The sequence below is a fragment of the Diadema antillarum genome, unplaced genomic scaffold, assembly GCF_040938485.1.
Source record: "Diadema antillarum isolate AM-2024a unplaced genomic scaffold, OU_Dant_1.0 seq00000720_RagTag, whole genome shotgun sequence".
Classification (NCBI taxonomy): Eukaryota; Metazoa; Echinodermata; class Echinoidea; order Diadematoida; family Diadematidae; genus Diadema; species Diadema antillarum.
Window position 1 is genome coordinate 1,948,953 of NW_027271624.1, and position 20,238 is coordinate 1,969,190.

Consider the following 20,238-nt stretch of genomic DNA (forward strand, 5'->3'; position numbering starts at 1 on the left):
ATACCCTGTTGGACTTGTTTCTTCCCTTGCCTTAGGGGGGAATTTCTTTCATCCTCTATAAAAGGGCTTTTATGTACAGGAATGCTGATCTTTATGAGGAAAACAGCTGTGCGAGAGATAAAGGTCAGTCTCCCACCACAATTTTGTTGCAGGACTCGACAAGCTTGGCAGGGGAGCTGGGAATGTCCCACTGAGCGTTCACACGATGGGATTGCTGGGGAAAGTCCTGGCAAACGGGACATTCCCCGCGAAGGAATCGTCTGAACGCAGTGCTAGTCTGGCATTCTACATCTGGCACACTGTTTTTCATGGATTTTTTTTTTTTGTCAAGTTCGTGTTCATTTGGTAGTGTTGTTGATTTTTTTTTCAAATTTTGTCATCATGAACATTTTGCTTGATGAGACTCAAATTGGTTGTTGGGAGGCAATCCTTGTTTGAGGGGTCTTTTTTTTCATCATTCATGGGAAGGGGAAAACGAGTGACAGGTGAGAAGGGAACTCAAAAGAAGGCACGTCTGCTCAGCAAGCTGTCGTTTACACCAGCATCAGTAATTACCATCACCATCCCTCGTCAAATCATTATGGTCCTCTGTCGAACACTCATATGATGCATTATCATCATCATCATTCAAGATAGACACCTCAGCAAACAAATCAGCAAGTGCAGGTACCAACACTCCAGTGGCTGCGAGACAAACATGTTTCTACAAATAACGCTCAGAGCGAAGATCAAACCTTTCTTCAAAATACTCAGCAAAACTGATGAATTACCAATACAAAAACAAAGAACACACTTCAGTATCACTGTCAATGTCATTATACAAATGATGTACAGGACGGAATGGAGTGAGAATTGGATGCGCGAGTTTAACTTTGGAACTGTTCAAACCCACAAGTACAGCGAGTGGGTTTTACACTGTTTCAAAGTTAAACAAGAGCATCCAATTCTCACTGATCCATGAAATAGGCCTGTGCATCATATATGTGTTATAAAATGGGCCTTTAAATTCTGGAAATAAAACCATTTTCCCCATCATGGGTCTGGTACACCAATTACACTATACAAGACTTGAGCCACTAGGCGTTCAGATTTTACTGGATGCATGGCTCAGAATGGATCAGTAAATATCAATGCGTGACAACTGACCAATCAGTTTGCAGAGATTCAAAGCCCATATTATAATATTAAATAATATCACTGTTATTGTTATCATAATGTCACTACCACAACTACATGATATTACCAGCATCATTCTTCTTTGATAACACATAATAAGGAAGGTAAAGTGTTAATTACAGCAGGATGCAATACTACACTTATTTTCAAAACAATGATTGCCGGTAATTGATATGTATTGGTTATCGATGACTACATGATTTATTATGTACAGAATTGGCTAAGGATGCAAGCTCATTCACAGTATTGGAGCACGCACTCTACAATGTGAATACATGCATATGAGCATTCTGATGTCAAGCATCTTTATAATTCTGTCACATCCAGGAGGGCAGTTCATGATAATCCATGGAGATTACAATGTCCACGCCTCATAGAGAGACAAAAAGAAAGTATGTCTGCAATTGTGGACAAACTTTCTGGATCATCAAATATTTGTTGTTGTTGTTGTTGTTGTTGTTGTTGTTGTTGTTGTTGTTGTTGTTGTTGTTGTTGTTGTTGTTGTTGTTGTTGTTGTTGTTTGGACAATTTTCAAAGTGAATGCACTAACGAACTTGCTGGAAAACATCTGGGGACATCCATCAAAAAATAGCACTCATTGTCTTCTTTTGAAGCAGGATGGTTTGGTCCCTTTTCATTCCCTCCTTGAGATGGCGTTTCGCTTGTTTTCCAATGTTCTGCGCTGTGGTCTATCACTTCATCAGGCTACTTGCTGGCAGAGACAGCTGAAACGTTCTTGGATTCCAACCATCACACAAACTCTCAAGCTGCTCTTGGATCTGCTCTAACATATCGGCTTTCAAGCACATACCGCTTGGCCAGAGGTGTGCTGCGGAGGTGTGACTCTCTGGGTGACTTCCTGCATCTCCTATGTAAGTCCAGCCATGGAATGCCAGTGTCCACACTCAAACGAGAGTACATGCTCATCCATACTCAAATGTACTCAGGTTTACTGGTCTCTAACGTACCTGTCTCCTCACACTCATTTTAAAATGACCTCACAATGACTTACATGGTAATGTGAGGCTTGGAGTACGAGTACACAGCAAAAAAACTGACACTAGTTCTGGAGAAACACAAGGGCCAGTGCGAGAAACTGCAAAAATACAGCAAATACGAGATTTTGATTGCTCTTGGGAAGTTTTCTGTACCTAAAATGCGAACAGCACTGATAATGGTACTGTATAAAATTATACTATGCACCTACAGTACAGTACTCTACGAGTACAGTGCAATCACTCAGCTGCAAATATTTTTTTGTTCTCTTTATGAGAACAAAAAGGTCTATGCATGTAATCATTGATGCACATTCATGTACACATTGCTGAGTACATGAGTGGATATAGGTTTATACTGCGTGGATATCACTCCAACTTTCACTGGTCTGTAGCTTTGAGTCTACTTATTTTATGGCAAAACAATTTGTAGTTGAGGCTATTAAAGCTCTCTTCGATTAACAGTGCTTGGTCCTAACGCTTGACAATTGTTTAAAAGGACAATGCCAAAATCCACTTGAGACTGATGATCATTGTAGCATTTATATCTCTTCCTCTTGGAGCATGTTGGCAAAACACACACATGGATATAACTATGCATACATGGGACCACACACAAACTTACGCTTTGCAGTTATTTTGATGGGGCCATTGCAGAAATCTCTCTCTCTCTCTCTCACATACACACACACACACACACACACACACACACACACACACAATGAATGGCACTCTAAGGGGACCAAACATCATGACTACACACAAACCTCCACATTCTCTGGAACATAATGGCAATAGATCACTTTGTGAATCCATCCAATTTCAGAGAAAGTGTAACTCAGACATGCACTTACAGTATATACCAAAAGAAACTTTGCGTTAATCAACATTAACGTTTCATTAACGCAAGCGGTTTCACCTGGATCGTTAGTAACGCAAAGTAACGATCGGGAAAATTAACGTTTGTAGTAACGATGAGTAACGATGGGTAACGATGAGTAACGATCCCTCACGCAAATTAACGATGTTTCGTTAAAATTAACGATAGGTAACGCAAGAACTCACACGAGATTTTGGTTTTGAAACGAGACCTGGTGAAAGGACGACGTAGCCCCTGCCGAGTGTAGCGATTTAGCGGAGTCTTTTCGCGAATCGAATCACGATTTCGCGAATGGTTTATTTGCGACCGGCGTCACCAAAAACGCACGCCGGGCCACCAAAAAAGCCGGATGTTTGCCTTCAGTTTTGAAAATGAACAGCGGTAACTATCGGCTCCGTAAGCTGCTAGAATAAATGTCAGATGTTTGCTCTTAATTATGGAAATGAATAACGGCAATATTCGACTCCGTATTATACAAAAATAAATGTCGGATGTTTGCTCATACTTTTGGAAATGAATAATGGTAAGATTCAGCTCCGTACGGTGCTGAAATTAATGTCAGATATTTGATTTTGCGTTCGGAAATGAATAGGGATAAAATACGGCTCCGGAAGATGCTGAAATAAATGTCAAATGTTTGCTTTGACGGTCGGATATAAATGATAACGAATTTCAACTCCGTATACGATGATAAAATAAATGCCGGAAGTTTACTTTTACGTTCGAAAGTGAATAATAATAGCATTTAGCTCTGGAAGATGCTAAAGTAAATGTCGAATTATCCCTTTGGCGTTCGGAAATGAATAACAATAATAATAAACTTCGTACAACGACAAGATAAATGTTGGATGTTTGCTTTTACTTTCGAAAGTGAATAGCAATAACATTCGGCTCCAGAAGATGCTGAAATAAATGTCAGATGATTGTTTTTACGTTCGGAAGTGAATAACAGTAATATTTTGCTCCATACGATGCTAAATAACTGTCGGATGTTTGCTTTTAAATTTCGAAATGAATAACAGTAACATTTAACTGCGTTTGATGGTGAAAGTTAATGTTTGCTTTGACGTTCGGAAATGAATAACAATTATAGTATTCAACTCCGTCCGATGATAAATAAATGTCTGATGTTTACTTTTATGTTCGAAAGTAAATAGCAATAACAATCAGCTCCGGAAGATGCTAAAATAAATGTTGAATGTTTGCTTTGGCGTTCGGAAATGAATAACAATAGTATTCAACTCAGTACGATGATGAAATAATTGCTGGATGTTCGCTTTTACGTTCAAAAGTAAATGGCAATAACATTCAGCTCCGGAAGATACTAAAATACATGTATATGTCGAATGATCCCTTTGACGTTCGGAAATGAATAACAATGACATTCAGCTCCGTACGACGATGAAATGCCGAATGTTCGCTTTTACGTTCGAAAGTAAATAGTGCTCAATAACATTCGGCTTCGGAAGATGCCAAAATAAATGTCAGATGATTGCTTTCGACGCTCGGAAGTGACAAGCAGTAACATTCTGCTCCATAATTAAGATGCTAAAATAAATATCAGACATTTGCTATAAATTTAACATTTCGAAATGAATAACAATAACATTCAGTTGCGTTTGATGGTAAATTTAATGTCGGATGACGTTTGAATGTGAAAAACAGTATAACATTCGGCTCCGTACGATGCTGAAATATGTCAGATTATTCATTTCACTTTCGGAAGTGGACAGAAGTAACATTCGGCTCCTTCGATCATAAAGTAAATGTCGGGTGTTTGCTTTTGAATTTGGAGATGAATAACGGTAATATTCTGCTCCGTACGATGCTAAAATAAGTAACAGATTGTTGCTTGTACATTTGGAAATTATAAACGGTATCAATCGGCTCAGTTAGATGATAAAATAAAGAGCGGATGTTTGCTTTCACGTTCGGAAATGAATAAGGATGATATTCAGGTCCGTAAGATGATAGAATGAATGCCGGTTGCTTGGTTTTACATTTGAAAATGATTAACGGTAACATTCGGCTCCGGAAGGTGTTAAAATGCTCGTAAATGTTGAATGATTGCTTGAATTTCCACCAGAAATAAATAACGGTAATTTTTTGGCTCTTTACGATGCTAAAACAAATGTCGGATGTTTAATGTCTGCAAATGCTCCCACTTTCTCATTTCAAACGTAAATTTTGACCAATTTGATAGGCATCAACTTTTATAATAATCTATTATAAGCCTATATATTTGCGAAATCTTAGAACTCAGAATAACGGTATAAGATGATTAAATTTTCTCCTTATTTTAGACGTGGGTACCTGTATCACTTCAGTAATACTTGATATTTATTTTTCTATGTTTAGTAGGACCGATAGTTTTGCTTGTTTGTTTTTCTTTTCGGGCCACCAAAAAAATAAAAATCAATCATTTTGGTGGCCCGATCGGGCCACCGAAATGAAAGTTAGTGTGGAGCCCTGGCCTTTTGTGGATAAAGTGTCTTGCTGAAAGGCAAATATCGGGCTTCGAGGGGATTGAAACCGCAAACCCGTACCATGGCTAATTGATTCAGATTTTACTTAAGTACATGTACTTGCAGGTCAACTTTAGATAGACTTTTTTTTTTTTTTTTGGCGATACAGCTGGGGCTCCATGTGCATTTATTTACAACAGTATAATCGGAAGACGAGCAGAAAGAATGTCAGCACCAGGAGTAATCGCACCGGGCCGAAAGGGGAAAAGGAAAAGTATATCCTGAATCTATACCCCCAACATCGACAAGAAGACAAATGAAAAAAAAAAAGAAAAGAAAATGAATGGACCCACATGACGCATAATTTTGGTAAATCTGCGGGATATTCGTTATTTCATTTTGCTGTGTTCAAACTACACACCAGTATAGCTTTTCGAGTGTGATCTTAATGCGTATGAATGTTCTATGGACTTTAAGTTTATAATGCGAAAGAGGGTAACTATATAACAATTAACGACAGTGATAACGCCAAACAATAGGAACTTTCAGAGTGGAAGAAAAATAAGACGTCCCGGAAGTACGCCAGACGTCATAATTGCTTTTTTTGGTGTTCCTTTCTAGCTCCACAGCATCACCATAGGAAAATCGATTTGACCAAGAACAAAAGCGTGTCCCTCTTTTCTTCCAGGGCAATTACCCCGGACCCTTCCCCTGGCCCTAATCCTAACCATAACCCAAACTCCTCACCCTAAACCTAACCCTAATCTTTACTCTAACCTACCATTAACCAGTATTTAGGGGGGGGGGGGGGGTAATTGCCCTCTGGGGTTAATTGCCCGGATTAGGTTGCAACACACAACAAAAACCTCTTCCCAGCCCTAAACCTTCCCGATCTCCGTGTGTTGTCAGGTGAAACGACATGTTCAAATACAAGAATAAAACAACAGTAGGTATTGATTGAAACTCGACACCCATTCATGCCAGCCAGGCCAGGCTGAAATGTAACTTCAAAGCACATTCCGACAGCTGGCTGGCAAAACCACATGGCAAAGGAATTTGCGCGCGCGTGTGGATTGCTCAATTTGGAGGGCCTGGGAGCGGGAAAAACAAGGGTGATTTGATAGTCTGTGAGTTATCAAAAGCAGACCTTTCCAACAATTGCAAACGTCATGATACTATTTTGTCTTCCTTTTGGACAGAAAGAAAAAAAAATCACAAAGACGAGTTGAGTACACGTTGTATCACAATTTTTTACATAGCCATGCAAAACGATTACTACACTCATGTCATGACAAGAAATGAATCAATATTCCAAGACAAATACAAAGCAGCCTCGGGTACGGACGGTGACAAGAAACGCCACGCATTCACGATGCACGTTGGGGAGCAACAGAGAGGTGGGAAGAGACTCTTCCCGCCTCCCTGGGAGCAACATGGAGTTGGCAGGGAGGGGTGATCCTGGAGTTTGTGACAACTTCCCGATACTACTCCGTGACAACAGGGAAGTAGAAGAGAGACACTCCACCTCCCTGGTGACAACACGATTGTGACGATCTCAAAGCATGGACCTTACCACGCCCAGCAAATCTGCGTGCTACTTTTCAAAATTTGAAGGAACTTTGTCTCTGATCTGTTGAGTTGTTTTTGCTGAATATCAGGAGCTTTTCATGCCTGAAGTTCAAGTGGATGTTTGCCAAAAATTTCATAATTTATAAATCTCTCAGTAATTTATTTTAGGCTGTTGATGCTGCCGTAAAAACATAAGAAATTTCATATGAACTAGTCAGGACAAAGACAAAAAATCTCCGCACAAAACAAATACAAGTATTTTTTTGTTGTCATTGGTAGTCAAATTTGTGTTTTACAGATATGAATAAAGCAATAGGCATAGTATTAACTATTGTATTACACGTAGTAACACTTTCATGGTAAGTTTGACGTTTTAAACGGCTACATTAAGTTAACAAAGATCGCAGGAGAGTTTTTTTTCAAGGAGTGCAACCATAAATGTGAAGGCATGTTAAATGAAAGGAGGAAAAAAAAGAATCAACGTTTGTAATCCTGGGTCTTCGACTTGAGCTATCTTTAATTAAACATTCCTTCTCTGTTCATCTCCAAGACCCCAGACTGTTCATGACCTCCGAGAATGCGCCAGTACGCGCGGTTTCTTCTGTTGATTGGTCTGTCTCTCTACCCACCCCTCCCCATTCCCCACTCTGGCACCTTGGCATCGTGGGATTTTCATGTTTCTGGGTAAACTTTCATGTGAAGCGTGCCTATCAAGTCACCACTTGTCTCACCTGCTGGCAGTGTAATAATGCGAGCAGAAAGTGGCAGACATTTTCTTCTGCTGCCCGCTACTTTTACTGCCGAAATACTCGGCTTTGTCACCACACACTACCACCAGTTATTCAGCGAGACACACGTTGTGTATTGGAATATAAATGGACTTTTGCACCTTCCTGAATTGGGTAAGTGTCTGACAGTTAAAAATCGTGACATCGCTAACGTTAGACAGTCGGCGTTAGTTTTAGGCTTGCGTATGCGTGATTTCATGGGTTCAATGTTCGATGGAAAATGTTGGCTCTGGGGAAAAAGGTGGCTTCGAAATTTTTGCTTGCCCGATTCCATTGACTGCGCCCCATGAGTACAAATTTGACGACCATGACAATACGACATTGCCAGGGGAGTTCTGCTCAACTACAAAATCTTTTCGGTATTTGTATCGCTATTTTAATGCCCTCCGCCGGCAGGAAGTTGTCCGTAGTAAATATAAAGAACGACAGGCATCTCCGAGTCTCGCAATTTCCGAGATTTCTTCCCAGTCCACATGACCAGTCCGCTAACGCAAGATCTAAAAATTAACGCACAGTAACGATCTGTAACGCACAGTAACGATCATTCACGCACAGTAACGATCTGTAACGATCATTCACGCACGGTGATCGTTAATTTTGTAACGCAGAAAGATTAACGCAGTAACGATCGGCGCTTGCGTTACACGTAAATTTAACGCAAAGTTTCTTTTGGTATATACTGTAAAGTGATCAAGGTTTGACGATGTCATGTAAAGAAATGACTATACAGAGTGACAGTAACACTACCTTGCTGAAGACTGCTTCTTTTCTTGTGGATGATCCTGCTTCTCTCCAGCAAGTTTGTTCCTGCCAAACTGCTGTTGCTGCTGCTGCTGTTGCTGCTCGTGCTGGCCGTGGTGATGTGGGCCCTGCCTGCTGCCGGGGGAGAGGTCACTCATCGGGGTCTGGTGCATCCCCGGCCGCTTGCTTGGGAGGCTGAACCGAATTCCTTGCACATCGGTAGGTTCTACAAAGAAAGTTATGAAATTTGCATGTTTTAAACTCCTCTAATCACTTCCCTCATCCCTACAAGAAAGGCTGCAAAAAAAATGTCACATGTGGCGAAATATACTGTATGCCGTGTCACATATTTCACAGACTGTGCTACACTGCATAAAGTAATGCACATATTTTGTGTGCACGCATCTCATCCATACAAGGTAAAGAAGAGTAAGAATCACGACTAAAAGAATTTGATTACCATGAAAAGCATGCAGAAGTTCTAGCAGCTTGTAAAATATGAATTCATATATTTTTTTTTTTAATCAGTTACATGCCAACCTAAAATATTTCAAAATACTCCTTATAATATATGTGACCCTGCACCTCAAAACAAACAAAAAGTCGCCAGACATGAATTTTTAGTTAAGACCATATTCTGAAAGAGCAGACTTTAAGCTTTAAAATGATGTACAACTCAAATCAAATGGACTCTCCTAACCTATCTAAATATTGGAAAGAAAGCACAAACTCAGGAAAAGTGTGAACTGAGAGAAGAGGCTCTGAAGTACAGTGTCTATTCAAGCGCTTAAGCTTTACCAAACCGTGCTGGCTGTGCGATGAATGAGACAAAAAAAAAAAAACAGGAAGTAAACCACCAGAGTAACAACAATGAAGGAATTATCAGATTAGACTGAAATTGAGCATGCCTCATTAACACATTCTGTCCATAATTGATGCCAACTTTCAAAGTAGTAGCACTATCCTTTCAAAAGTTATTAGAGTTGAAAGTGAAGAGTGTGGACAAGGTTTTTCAGAAATGAAAAATGGATTCTAAAGACACACCTAATCACACTATTCTACCAAAAATGTTCGAGATAAACTGCTAAAAAAACACACTTTCCTGCCCGTTTTATGATACCAAATATAAGCATAATGTAAAAGAACACCCGCTCTTTCAGAAAATATGAAAAAGTCAAGTTCGGCTAGGTTGACCCATTTCACTTATTTTCAGTCCTCACGCAAAATCAGTGTGTGCGACTTTATGTTCGTTTTGAGGTGCACGGTCACATATTGAAGATTCTGGCTTGTTGAGCTTTTCTACAAACCTTACTTCCGAGTACCCAGCAATCTTTACCTGCAATACAGATACTGCGTATCTCTATTGCAAGGCATTTTTTGCTTTATACTTGAAATAATGTATTTCCACATTAGTCACCAGTGAGGATAACATATCAACACAGCTCAGTCATGTAAAATTGAAAAAATTGACTACATCACAGGAATGAGAATTAACACCACATAAAATAACATGTTGGTTCTTTGTGTTCATTCAAGAAGAGAAATGTGTCTCTATGAATCTAATCATAAGAAGAGATCTGTATATCCACACAAAGTTCCAGGATGCTCACGTTTATTGAAGCCCTTGTTCCACCGGCCTCCTGTCTGCAACTGCTGGTGACTTGGCCGGAACTTTACCGCCTCTGAGTAGCTGTGCGGCTGGGGGGGTCCTCCCCCGCCCCCTCGTCCACTTCCTCCCCGGATACCACCACTGTCTCCACTTACCTGCGCCTGAGACTGGGATGGTGGATTGGAGGAGGATGTGGACGAGGACGGGGGCAGAGGGGGCTGCGTAGAAGGGGGATTCTTGTTATTGTTAAGCATCTGGTATGGTGTGGGTGGTGGCGGTGGAGGGGGGCCAGGGGGGCCGTGGGGTCCTGATGGACCATTGAAGCTAGGTCTTCCACCCTCACCATACGTTGGAGGTCGGTAGCCTGGATACATACCCTGGGAAGACAATCAATGATACCATAGCAGAAATTTAAAGTCTTGACTGCCAACAATTCTGATCTGTCAATTTATAAAGCAAACTATATTGATGTATTGTACTTCGATGGGAAATTGACAGCAATATCTATCACACTATCGAACATGAAACTGCTGATGTGTGTTGTATTTGGCTCTTTTAAGATTGGGTAAAGTGACTTCATGCTGGAATATCTGACTACTCTTGAAGACAATGCTGCAGCAACCCAGCAATCTCTTTGATAGCATACAGAAAATAAACAAGCAAAAAGCCGGATGTGTAATTTACTCAGGGCACAAGATGTTCCCAGAAAGCAATCATCATCACTACCCAACAACAGAGAAAAGAGACTGTTCCTCTTTGGTTTCATTACTGATTAAACACAGACCCATGCGATTGGTGAAATGAAAAACTGTTTTATGTTGGGATAATACTAGATTGCTGTGAAAAATGTTGATTTAAAGTAACCACAGAAGATATCACAAATAAAACAGATGTTCTCCAATTAATGACTCTTTCAACACTGACATCCAAAGCCCTGACACTCACTGCTAGCATCAAACATACCCCTTGATGATGTGGGTAGCCATGCATGCCTGCATAGGGGCCACCCATGGGACCTGCCATCATGCTGTAGTTGGGCCCATAGCCAGGGTACTGGCCCTGGTACATGCCACCATATGGCGGGTAGTAGTTACCTGTAGCAAAGAACAGACAAAACATAACATGGTCAGTACTGCAGATCTGCATCAAGACGACAGTATTCACATTCAAAGCAAAAGTCTCATCCAATAGCTCACCAATGCAGGCATTCAAACATGCAGGAAGTATGTTACAAAATTGATTAATATTTCAAAAAGACCTGACCTTGACATAAATATCTAAGATAGCAGCATAACAGGATGATCAGGTCTGATACATCAGCTGGGTGACACAAGATAAGTTTAGCCAGCAGAGATCTGGGCAATTCAGCCATTTGACCAAGGGCCATCCGCAGTCACATCACTCACAAAAGCATGTCATATCAGCAAAGTGCAACAAGAAGGTAACCTGTACAATTTACATACAGTAGTTGCCTAGCTTAGGTACTGGTTTGTTACACAGGTAGCGACCGTCATCCTGTAGCTCATCGTTCAGTGACACAAATATTTCAAAAATAGCCTCATATAACCTGAGACCCTGAGTAAAGGTGACTACTGAATTTGTTGAATGATATACACTGTTCATCATACAAAGATGTGACTGGCTTACACAATATTGGAGTGGACTTGACATTATATCACTTAAAAAAATAAAAAATAAAAAATGAGACAGTACACAAGAGTGGCAAGCCATTGAAAATTGTTTTTAACAATTTCCTGCATGATTTAACTCAGCATAATCAGATCCAGATCAGTTGGACAAAATGCTATTGAGAATCGGTGCTGGGCCCCGTTGCTAGAAACTTTGCGTTTAAACGCAACTTGCAACTGATTGTCACTGGCCAATCAAAATCATTCTTGCATGCATGTCTTAATAGGGCAGACCCTGAGCCAATCAGAATGGTTGTTTCAAAATTAGCAATTATTTGCAATTGATTGCAACTTTCTTGCAACGGGGCCCTGGCATGCCCAATATGATTTATTCACCTACACTGTACATTCCTAGCAAAATTCATCTGTGTTTATATACCTCATAAGTGAGATTCTTATCACTGATTGGTCAAAAGTATATCACGTGACAAGGTGTAGTCCCGTCTATCTTGCCTTAGGGTTTTCAGGTAAGTGCTAGAAAGGCAAAACCCTCGTGATAGAAAGGCAAAACCCTCGTGATAGTAAGTCAAAACCCTCGTGATAGAATTTGTAAACTCTCTGCGACTTTTGCACACATAACAAGTACACATAGACTTCGCGCGCGGTGTCTGAAACCCCTCCAGACGTTCACTGCAATACGCGCATCGTATACAACACATGCACAATATCATCACACTATAGCTAGTTTAGCGCACAGCGCAGCAGGCATGTTTCAACATGGCATGGTGATCGAGTGCTCTTCTGGATTTGAAGTGAGTTGAATCAAAGATTGTACACTTTGTCTTTAGGATTTCTTGGGATCCCAAAGCAGAGACAAATTTCAACATGTTGGAAACATCGAATTAAAACACGAGCGACGGGAACGTGGACAATAACATACTGTAATCTTCTGGCAAGATTGTATGCAGGAGCTCGCAGAAGGCCACGTGAGTACTACTGGGTAGTCCACAAAATGTACGAAAACCATGCAAGCGAGCGCTGTTGCCTGTTTTAATGCGACGTTCAGGCTAGGCCTAGAATCTACTTCGTATTTGACTAGCCCTAACGTTAGATCTTGACATTGCTAGTTACTAGTTAGACCTAGTCTCAAACGATGAGGTACCGGTATATAAAACAAATATCAACTGCTCTGTATTCTGATGGTGGTGGAAATTATCACTCCCTTGTGCTTTTCATACCGACCCTTCTATCACCCCTCGGTTAACGCCTCCGGGTGATAGAAGGGTCGGTATGAAAAGCACCTTGGGAAAGATAATTTCCACGATCATCCTCATGAGCAGTCAATATTTGTATAACACACACACACAACAAAGAAGAAGAAAATTATGCAAGAACATGTGAAGCAATCTGAGAGATATGGCTTGTGCCTGGATCACAGCAATCTGGCACATCAAGCTGGTTCAGGAGTATTTGGCTCTGTAATATGTGGACGTACCATACATGTTCACTGGAGGTGTATTCATGTAGTTTGTGGACGGCTGGTCGCTCTGCTGCTTGCCCATCTTGCCTCCAGCCCCTCCTCCTCCTTCCTCCCCACTACCACCACTACCACCACCTGACTTCTCCTTCTTGGTGGCGCTGTCTGTAGATGCACTGCTGTCCTCGCCTGTCCCCTCACCGCTGTCTCCGAGTTTCTCCAGGGCCTTCCGGGCAATCTCCCAGCTGGGATTCCCCGAGGTACCTGCTGATGGCATGCCACCAAACTGCTGCGACCTGTGCCGTGCGTATAAACACATACACATATGAGTAAAATTGCATGTATAGCTAACAGAACAGATGGTGCATGTAACATGCCTGGTGAGAATGAAGAACAAACCACATTACTGCGACATGTTATGTTGCCCCATGCAGATGAGCACACAAAGATCATACTAAACATATATTCAAACTACCTCAGTACGCACAAACCGCATGAACACTTTTCATATAACAATGAATGTCTGGACATTTTACATGAGTGATTTGAAATAAGCTGTCATTTTGGTGCAGTATGGTTATGTGACAGCACCACCAAGAGGCAAGGCCACCTCAATTCAACTAAGCGGTCTAATATGCCTTCAATGTGGTACAAGCTGTACATACCAAAATTTGACCGCCCATGCCCAAACTTTACTGCATGCAAAAAGGAGTATTCAAATGTTGGCAGTCGAAGTTTGGAAAGCTTACTGTAGTCTTAGAGTACGCAGATACTAAGTACATGTACCCAATGTCTACACTGTGCATGTAAGTGAGTTACACACACAGCGATGGCATGCCAGCATGTACCCTGTAAGAGTGGATATCATTGAGCATCAGTCAATAGTAAAACTGACGACACTCAATGAGTGAGGTGATGAATGGGAAAGAGTCATCGTGGGCAAGAGTCACGAGTGGAATCCCGCAAGGAAGTTTATTAGGACAGTGTCTGTTCGTGATGTACATAAATGACCTTCCTAACAATCTGAGGGGTCATGCAGAGATGTTTGCAGACGACACTAAAATATTTGCCCACATCAACGACATGCAGGGTACCGCAAGATGACTTGAACAGCTTGAGTGACTGGACAGAGAAATGGCAGTTGAAGTTTAATGTTGGGAAATATGGTATCATGCACTATGGGAAACAGCACTCCTCTAACACATACGACATGAGAGATGGAGCAAAACAAACTAAAATCGAGACAAGACAAGAAGAGAAGGATCTGGGAGTAACATGACCCCTCACTAAAGTTCAGCAGACATGTAGGAAGAGTGGCAAACAAAGCTAAAAGGATTGCGGGCCTTATCAGAAGGACTTTTGACAACACTGATGAAGATATGTTCTCCCTCCTCTTCAAAGCATGCTATTAGGCGAGACCACACCTTGAATATAGCAAACTGTGTCTGGAGTCCACAACTCAAGCGTGATATACAATGTAAGCACCATAAAAAAGGTCCAAAGAAGAGCAACAAAAATAGTACCTCATCTACTAATCTGCCATATATGTTGAAAGGCAAGACTAACGTTAGAGAAATTGAATCTGCCTACTCTTGCCTACAGGAGACTCGGAGGTGACATGATCCAAGCCTTCAAAATCATGAATGGCTTCACTGACACCGACTCTTTCCAAGCTTTTCAAAACAAAAGATGAGAAAATTTATCTTCGTGGCCATAACAAGTTCAAGATCCAGAAACAACACATATGTACGATCACGACTGACCATAAGGAAAAATAACTTCACTCACAGGGTAGTATCTAACCGGAATATGCTACCAAGCAAAGTCAGCTGTGGAAGCAACTAATAACATGTAACATACATGTAATACATACGTTTTTTACAGTTAACAGATTCTAGTCAGAAGTCCATGCATTCCTGTCAAAGAAGTATGGTTGGACCTACTACTCATCGATCGCCTAATGTTTATTTGCTTGATAAGAATATTTAACACTGAAATTCATGTGAAAACTTGACCTACGTGATTGAGAAAATCCAGCACTATCAAATGCCATTGTTCCCTTTTCAATTCAAAGTTTCAGTGCAAAAATATCGCTGTCGAACTTGCATGGCCTCGTTTCAGCTCCCCGCGGTGCCGCTTCTTATGAAGATCGACCGCTGTTTTTGCCTTGACAATGTACACAAACCGAGTTGTATTGAACACCGTGTTGTACGAAGCTTTTTAGAAACTTCCATAGACATTACATTACGATTCGGTTAAAATATTCATTCGAAATTTTGTCCTTGATTTAAACCATTAAAGAACTGTGAATTTTCGCGTTTTCCCACACATCCTCATCAACACTAACAGTCGAAGCCAATCCATTTTTATGTGCTCTGTGCGAAGTGAAGTGCGTACTAAGCGTTCTTTGTGCCAATACACGGTCGGTTTCAATAAGAAGGGCGGTCGATATGTAGGGTAAGGGCACCAGTATTCGGTCAGCCACCGGTATTCGGTCACTTATCCCTAGTCACCAGCCAGTAAGTTCAACTGTAACAACACACGCAAATCACATTAATTCACATACTTGCACACTCATTCACAACAGGAAACTCCCTTAGCCCCCTCCAAAAATCCATCCAAAATCCCAAATTTTACCGTCAAAAGTGCAGAATCGGCGCTACTTTCCAAAAGCGCGCATGGATAAGGCTCAGTTTTAAGAGTACGGGTCGCCGAAAAAGCACTAAAAATCGAGAAATACGCCGTTCTCTCGCGGGATTTTTCGCTTATTGCAAAAGAAAAACAAAATTTCCGTACGTGCTGATATAGTGTCCCAATGTACATGTACAAGGGTTGAATGCAAGTGCCGAGGCCCCAGTATTCGGTCACCAACGGTCGCCGCAACGTCCCCGATGCAATTTTGCACCAACAAGGTAGCGCACGCGCGCATTTTTCAGCTGCCTTGAACACGCATTGACTTTGAACGCGCACATCCAGAGCTACCAAGTCTCACGCATTCTGCGTGAGACTCAAGCATTTAGGGTCTGTCTCACGATCTCACGCATGGCACCCTTTTGTCTCACGCATTTGGCAAAGTCTGCAACTTGAGCCTATAATATGCGCATAGCTCAAAAGATTAAAGTGATAGTTGCAATTGAAGGTATATTTCCCTTTAGTGTGGCCTTACGTCTTTCAAAATAAGTAAAAATTTATCACTTTAATTGAAAAAGCTCCCTACCGTGGGAGGCCACAGGGGGAAAAACCCCTCCTACACCCTCGCTTGCGCTCACATTCGCGCGCCGAGATGCCGAGCGATGCAGAGTCATGAAAATCTCACTCATAACATTTTTTGAACTTGGCATCCCTGCACATCGCGTGACCGAATACTGGTGTGGTGCCAGTGACTGTATACTGGGGAATTTTCAAAGTGAAATATTTCGGGATTTTGTGCAATTCTGTGAGATAGTTAACAAAATGAAAGTTGAGATTAAAGATATTTGATATATTTCACATACATTGCTGTAACGTTAGATATGATGTATGTTTACTATGTACCGGTATGTATTATTTTAGTTTGAAAAATATTGCAAAAAAGTGACCGAATACTGGGGATGTTACCCTACAACGTTAGTAATACTATTGAGGTGAATAATGCATGCTGGCGCAGCATACTGATTACCGTGTAATTACAACATGCAACAGGGGTACGCAACAACTACTGTACTACTACTAGTACATAGAATTCTACATACACTTCACACTTCTAAGTTCATGAGTTGTTAAACGTAAGAATCTAACACTGCACCCCGTACGCGTACAACAACGCCTCGCCTCGCCTCGCAGCTAGCCGATGGACCGTAGCGTCTAACCATTCAGTCAGTCCGCAGCGCGAGCGAAAACACAAGTATTTATTCAAGTCGTATGCACGGCAGAGCGGTGCTTGCATACGTAATGAGCAGATACATGGTCATGAATAAATCCGTGTAGAACGAGTATTTCTCGTCAGTTTTCGACACTTTTAGTTTCGACTGAAAAAGAAAACATAAGCAAATATGCTCATGATCAAAATAAACAGAAAAGAAGAATATAGAATATCAAAATCCCTCTCGAAGTTCGGTATTGTATTCAAAAATATTCCTTCACGTTTGACGCCAAAAAACTAACCTGAAATCTTTCATGCCCCTCTAAAATATGGTGAAGACTATGTCCGCTAAAGTATATAGTATCACAATAAGGGCACGTTTTCCCATCTTCATTTCAATACGGGTCAGGAACTAGCAAAATTCAGAGACATGTCTAGCGTCGAGTTTAAAAAGATTATCCTCGCATTCGCACCGGAATTCCGGGTCTGTGATTGGTCGAAATCTGTCGCAAGACGCGGCGTGTCGCATTGCGTAGTATCCATTGGCTGCTGACTCAATGCTGTGAGTTTTAAATGTTAGGTTCCAGATTGTGATCGAATTTTCACTCTCTATACAAAACTTGAAGTTTACACAGGAACCAATGATGTGTATGTGAGTGTGCACTTACAATGACCCTGAACAATGGACCTGGCTGCCACCTGTCCCGAGCTCTGCTGCAAGGCACATGAATACTTAATCAATTATTCATGTGGATTGCCCCGAGCACTGCTAGTCTGAATTCTTGACACAGGGTGAAATGCATGCACATGAAAGAAGTAAGCACATGTTTCCATGTGCTTGCACACACCACATTTCAGAATGAACAAAGACTAGCTGCGATTGTGGAATTCCTCATGAAACATTCCAATCCTGGCCATTGTCCACGACCATTGTCTGGGTATCAACAACACATTCCACGCGTGTTCATTCACTACCCCACTTCCAGTAAGATAACATAATTTGCCTTGTTTTCAACAGGAAAATTCACAACCTTAAAAATGGTGCCCCTCTTCGTTTTTTAATTGATCATACTCGCTCAAGTTTCACGAGTGTGAAATCGAAGAAATTACGGAGATCTATTTTCAATACCAGTCAGGAACTAGCAAAACATCAAACTATGATCTAAAAGCTTCTTGAACATTGGCAAAATAATCGTTTACTTTGATGCTAAAATGGACTACTATATTGACATCAAAAATAGGGAAATTAGGTATCAAATTAATGAGCATAATCAGCTCTATAACTTAACTAACCATCCTGGGTCAAACAATGCACTGCAAAAGCTATGAAAGCTGTTGTTGCGACCTCTGCAAAAACTCTCGCAAAGTATCGCGAAATCTCGTCAGTCCCAAGGGCACAAACTGCGTAAACGTGATTCTGAATAAAATTGTCGTTCGTGCCTCATTATCGCACACGCTGCGGACTGACTGCATTGCAACGTCGTCCCTTGATGTCCCTCTCTACTTTCGCCAAACTTGCTACAAGACAATTGCCCTGATTCTGAATTTTTCTTACCATTGTGCAGCCTGAGCTGCAGGTGATACACCCCAAGGATTGGTCGTCATCTACTGATAGAACTAACGTTACTCTGATCAGAATAATATCAATGATTCACTGAAGCCGAAGATTCGTTCTGCTGTCATTAAATCTTCTTGAACTCTGAAATTCGTCGATGACTCGTTTCTCTTCGTTCCCGAATTTACACTACACTTGCGGTGCTTGCTTTTCAGTACATGGCACGTCCAAACGTCCACACACGCACTTTGTACTCACGCACACGGGGTCGGTAGTGGTCGGTACACACTACACAACACTGCACAACCCTACATTGCACCGCGCGCCCTCACCAAGCGCCGTAGCAATCACTGAACCACTGAACTCTACTCGGTGCGTTGCCTACTAGAAGCAGCTGCTAAGCACGAAGCACGCAGCACGCACTGCAATGCACCCAGAGCTCTGGTGTAGCCACATGTACCACTACCACCAATGCAATGACAATGACAATGACACCGAAGTACGGTATTGGTAGCGTAAGGACATACACGCGCGTATACACCCACCCTACACCGAAGGGAAGTGGGTTACAGTGTACTAGTACACGGTATTTACAGTATGTATTCGCTCATTTGGTTTTTCTTTATCCGCATTCGATTTATTTTTAGGGACATTCAAATTAGCGATCGGTCTTGCGAATTCGTTTCTAAAGTAAGATCAAGAATGTTTCTATCATACCATTTCAAATTTCGTGCATTGTATTTCAACGTATGTGCACCCAGAATAACAAAGTATACTACAGTACTCCAGAGGAGCCTGTTTGAGCATTTATTTTCCAGCATTTCCGTAGGCCTATCCGTACTGTAATCAAAATATTCTGTAAACTATATGTATTGTGATGTACTTTCTCTAAAATTTCTGTAAGATTATGTATTACATTTCTGTAAAACTATGTTTTCGATTTCTGTAATTTATGTATTCGATTTCTGTGATTCATTTGTTCCTTTTTAAATTTCCAACAGAAACATGTGATCTGTTTCGATTGGAAATGGAAATAAATAAATGAATGGATGAAAATAAAATGAATGAATAAATTATAATCTTATAGGGAATAATATCATATAACCGCTGATTCCGTGGTTAATATGCAGGTGTGTTTGTGTGTCTTTCTTTGTCTCTGTATATGCCGTTTTGCCCTTATTTGTGATATATACTTATTATATGTATAGGCCTATATCAAACACGTCACACTTTGATGACAGAATCATTATTGATTTCTATGCTTTCTTCAGTGTTCATTTTTAATCTTGTGATGGAGTGTCTTTCCTTTCACAGAAATTATATTGCATGACATAACGATAGGTCTACATAAAACTTTAAACACAATTTGCGATGTGCTGTTTTATTGGATAGTACACAATGTGTTTTCGTTTCAATCTTTCATCCGTCATTTATTTTAAATTTCATATACGGAACGAAGTCCGAACAAAGTCTATAGGGTGTATACAAAATCATTATACATTCGAATGCAGGGC

At 41.0% G+C, this 20,238-nt stretch overlaps 1 protein-coding gene across 1 annotated transcript; it reads right to left on the bottom strand.

The window, feature by feature from the left end:
* Window positions 1–8,616: 8,616 nt before the first annotated feature.
* LOC139738085 (uncharacterized) lies at window positions 8,617–18,897 on the bottom strand. The gene is made up of 5 exons (XM_071648747.1): window positions 18,725–18,897; window positions 13,347–13,624; window positions 11,187–11,317; window positions 10,225–10,600; window positions 8,617–8,840 (listed from the first exon to the last, which is right to left on the bottom strand). Exons 1-5 carry the CDS (start codon window positions 18,772–18,774, stop codon window positions 8,617–8,619), a joined length of 1,059 nt encoding a protein of 352 aa, XP_071504848.1. The 5' UTR covers window positions 18,775–18,897.
* Between the last annotated feature and the right edge of the window lie 1,341 nt (window positions 18,898–20,238).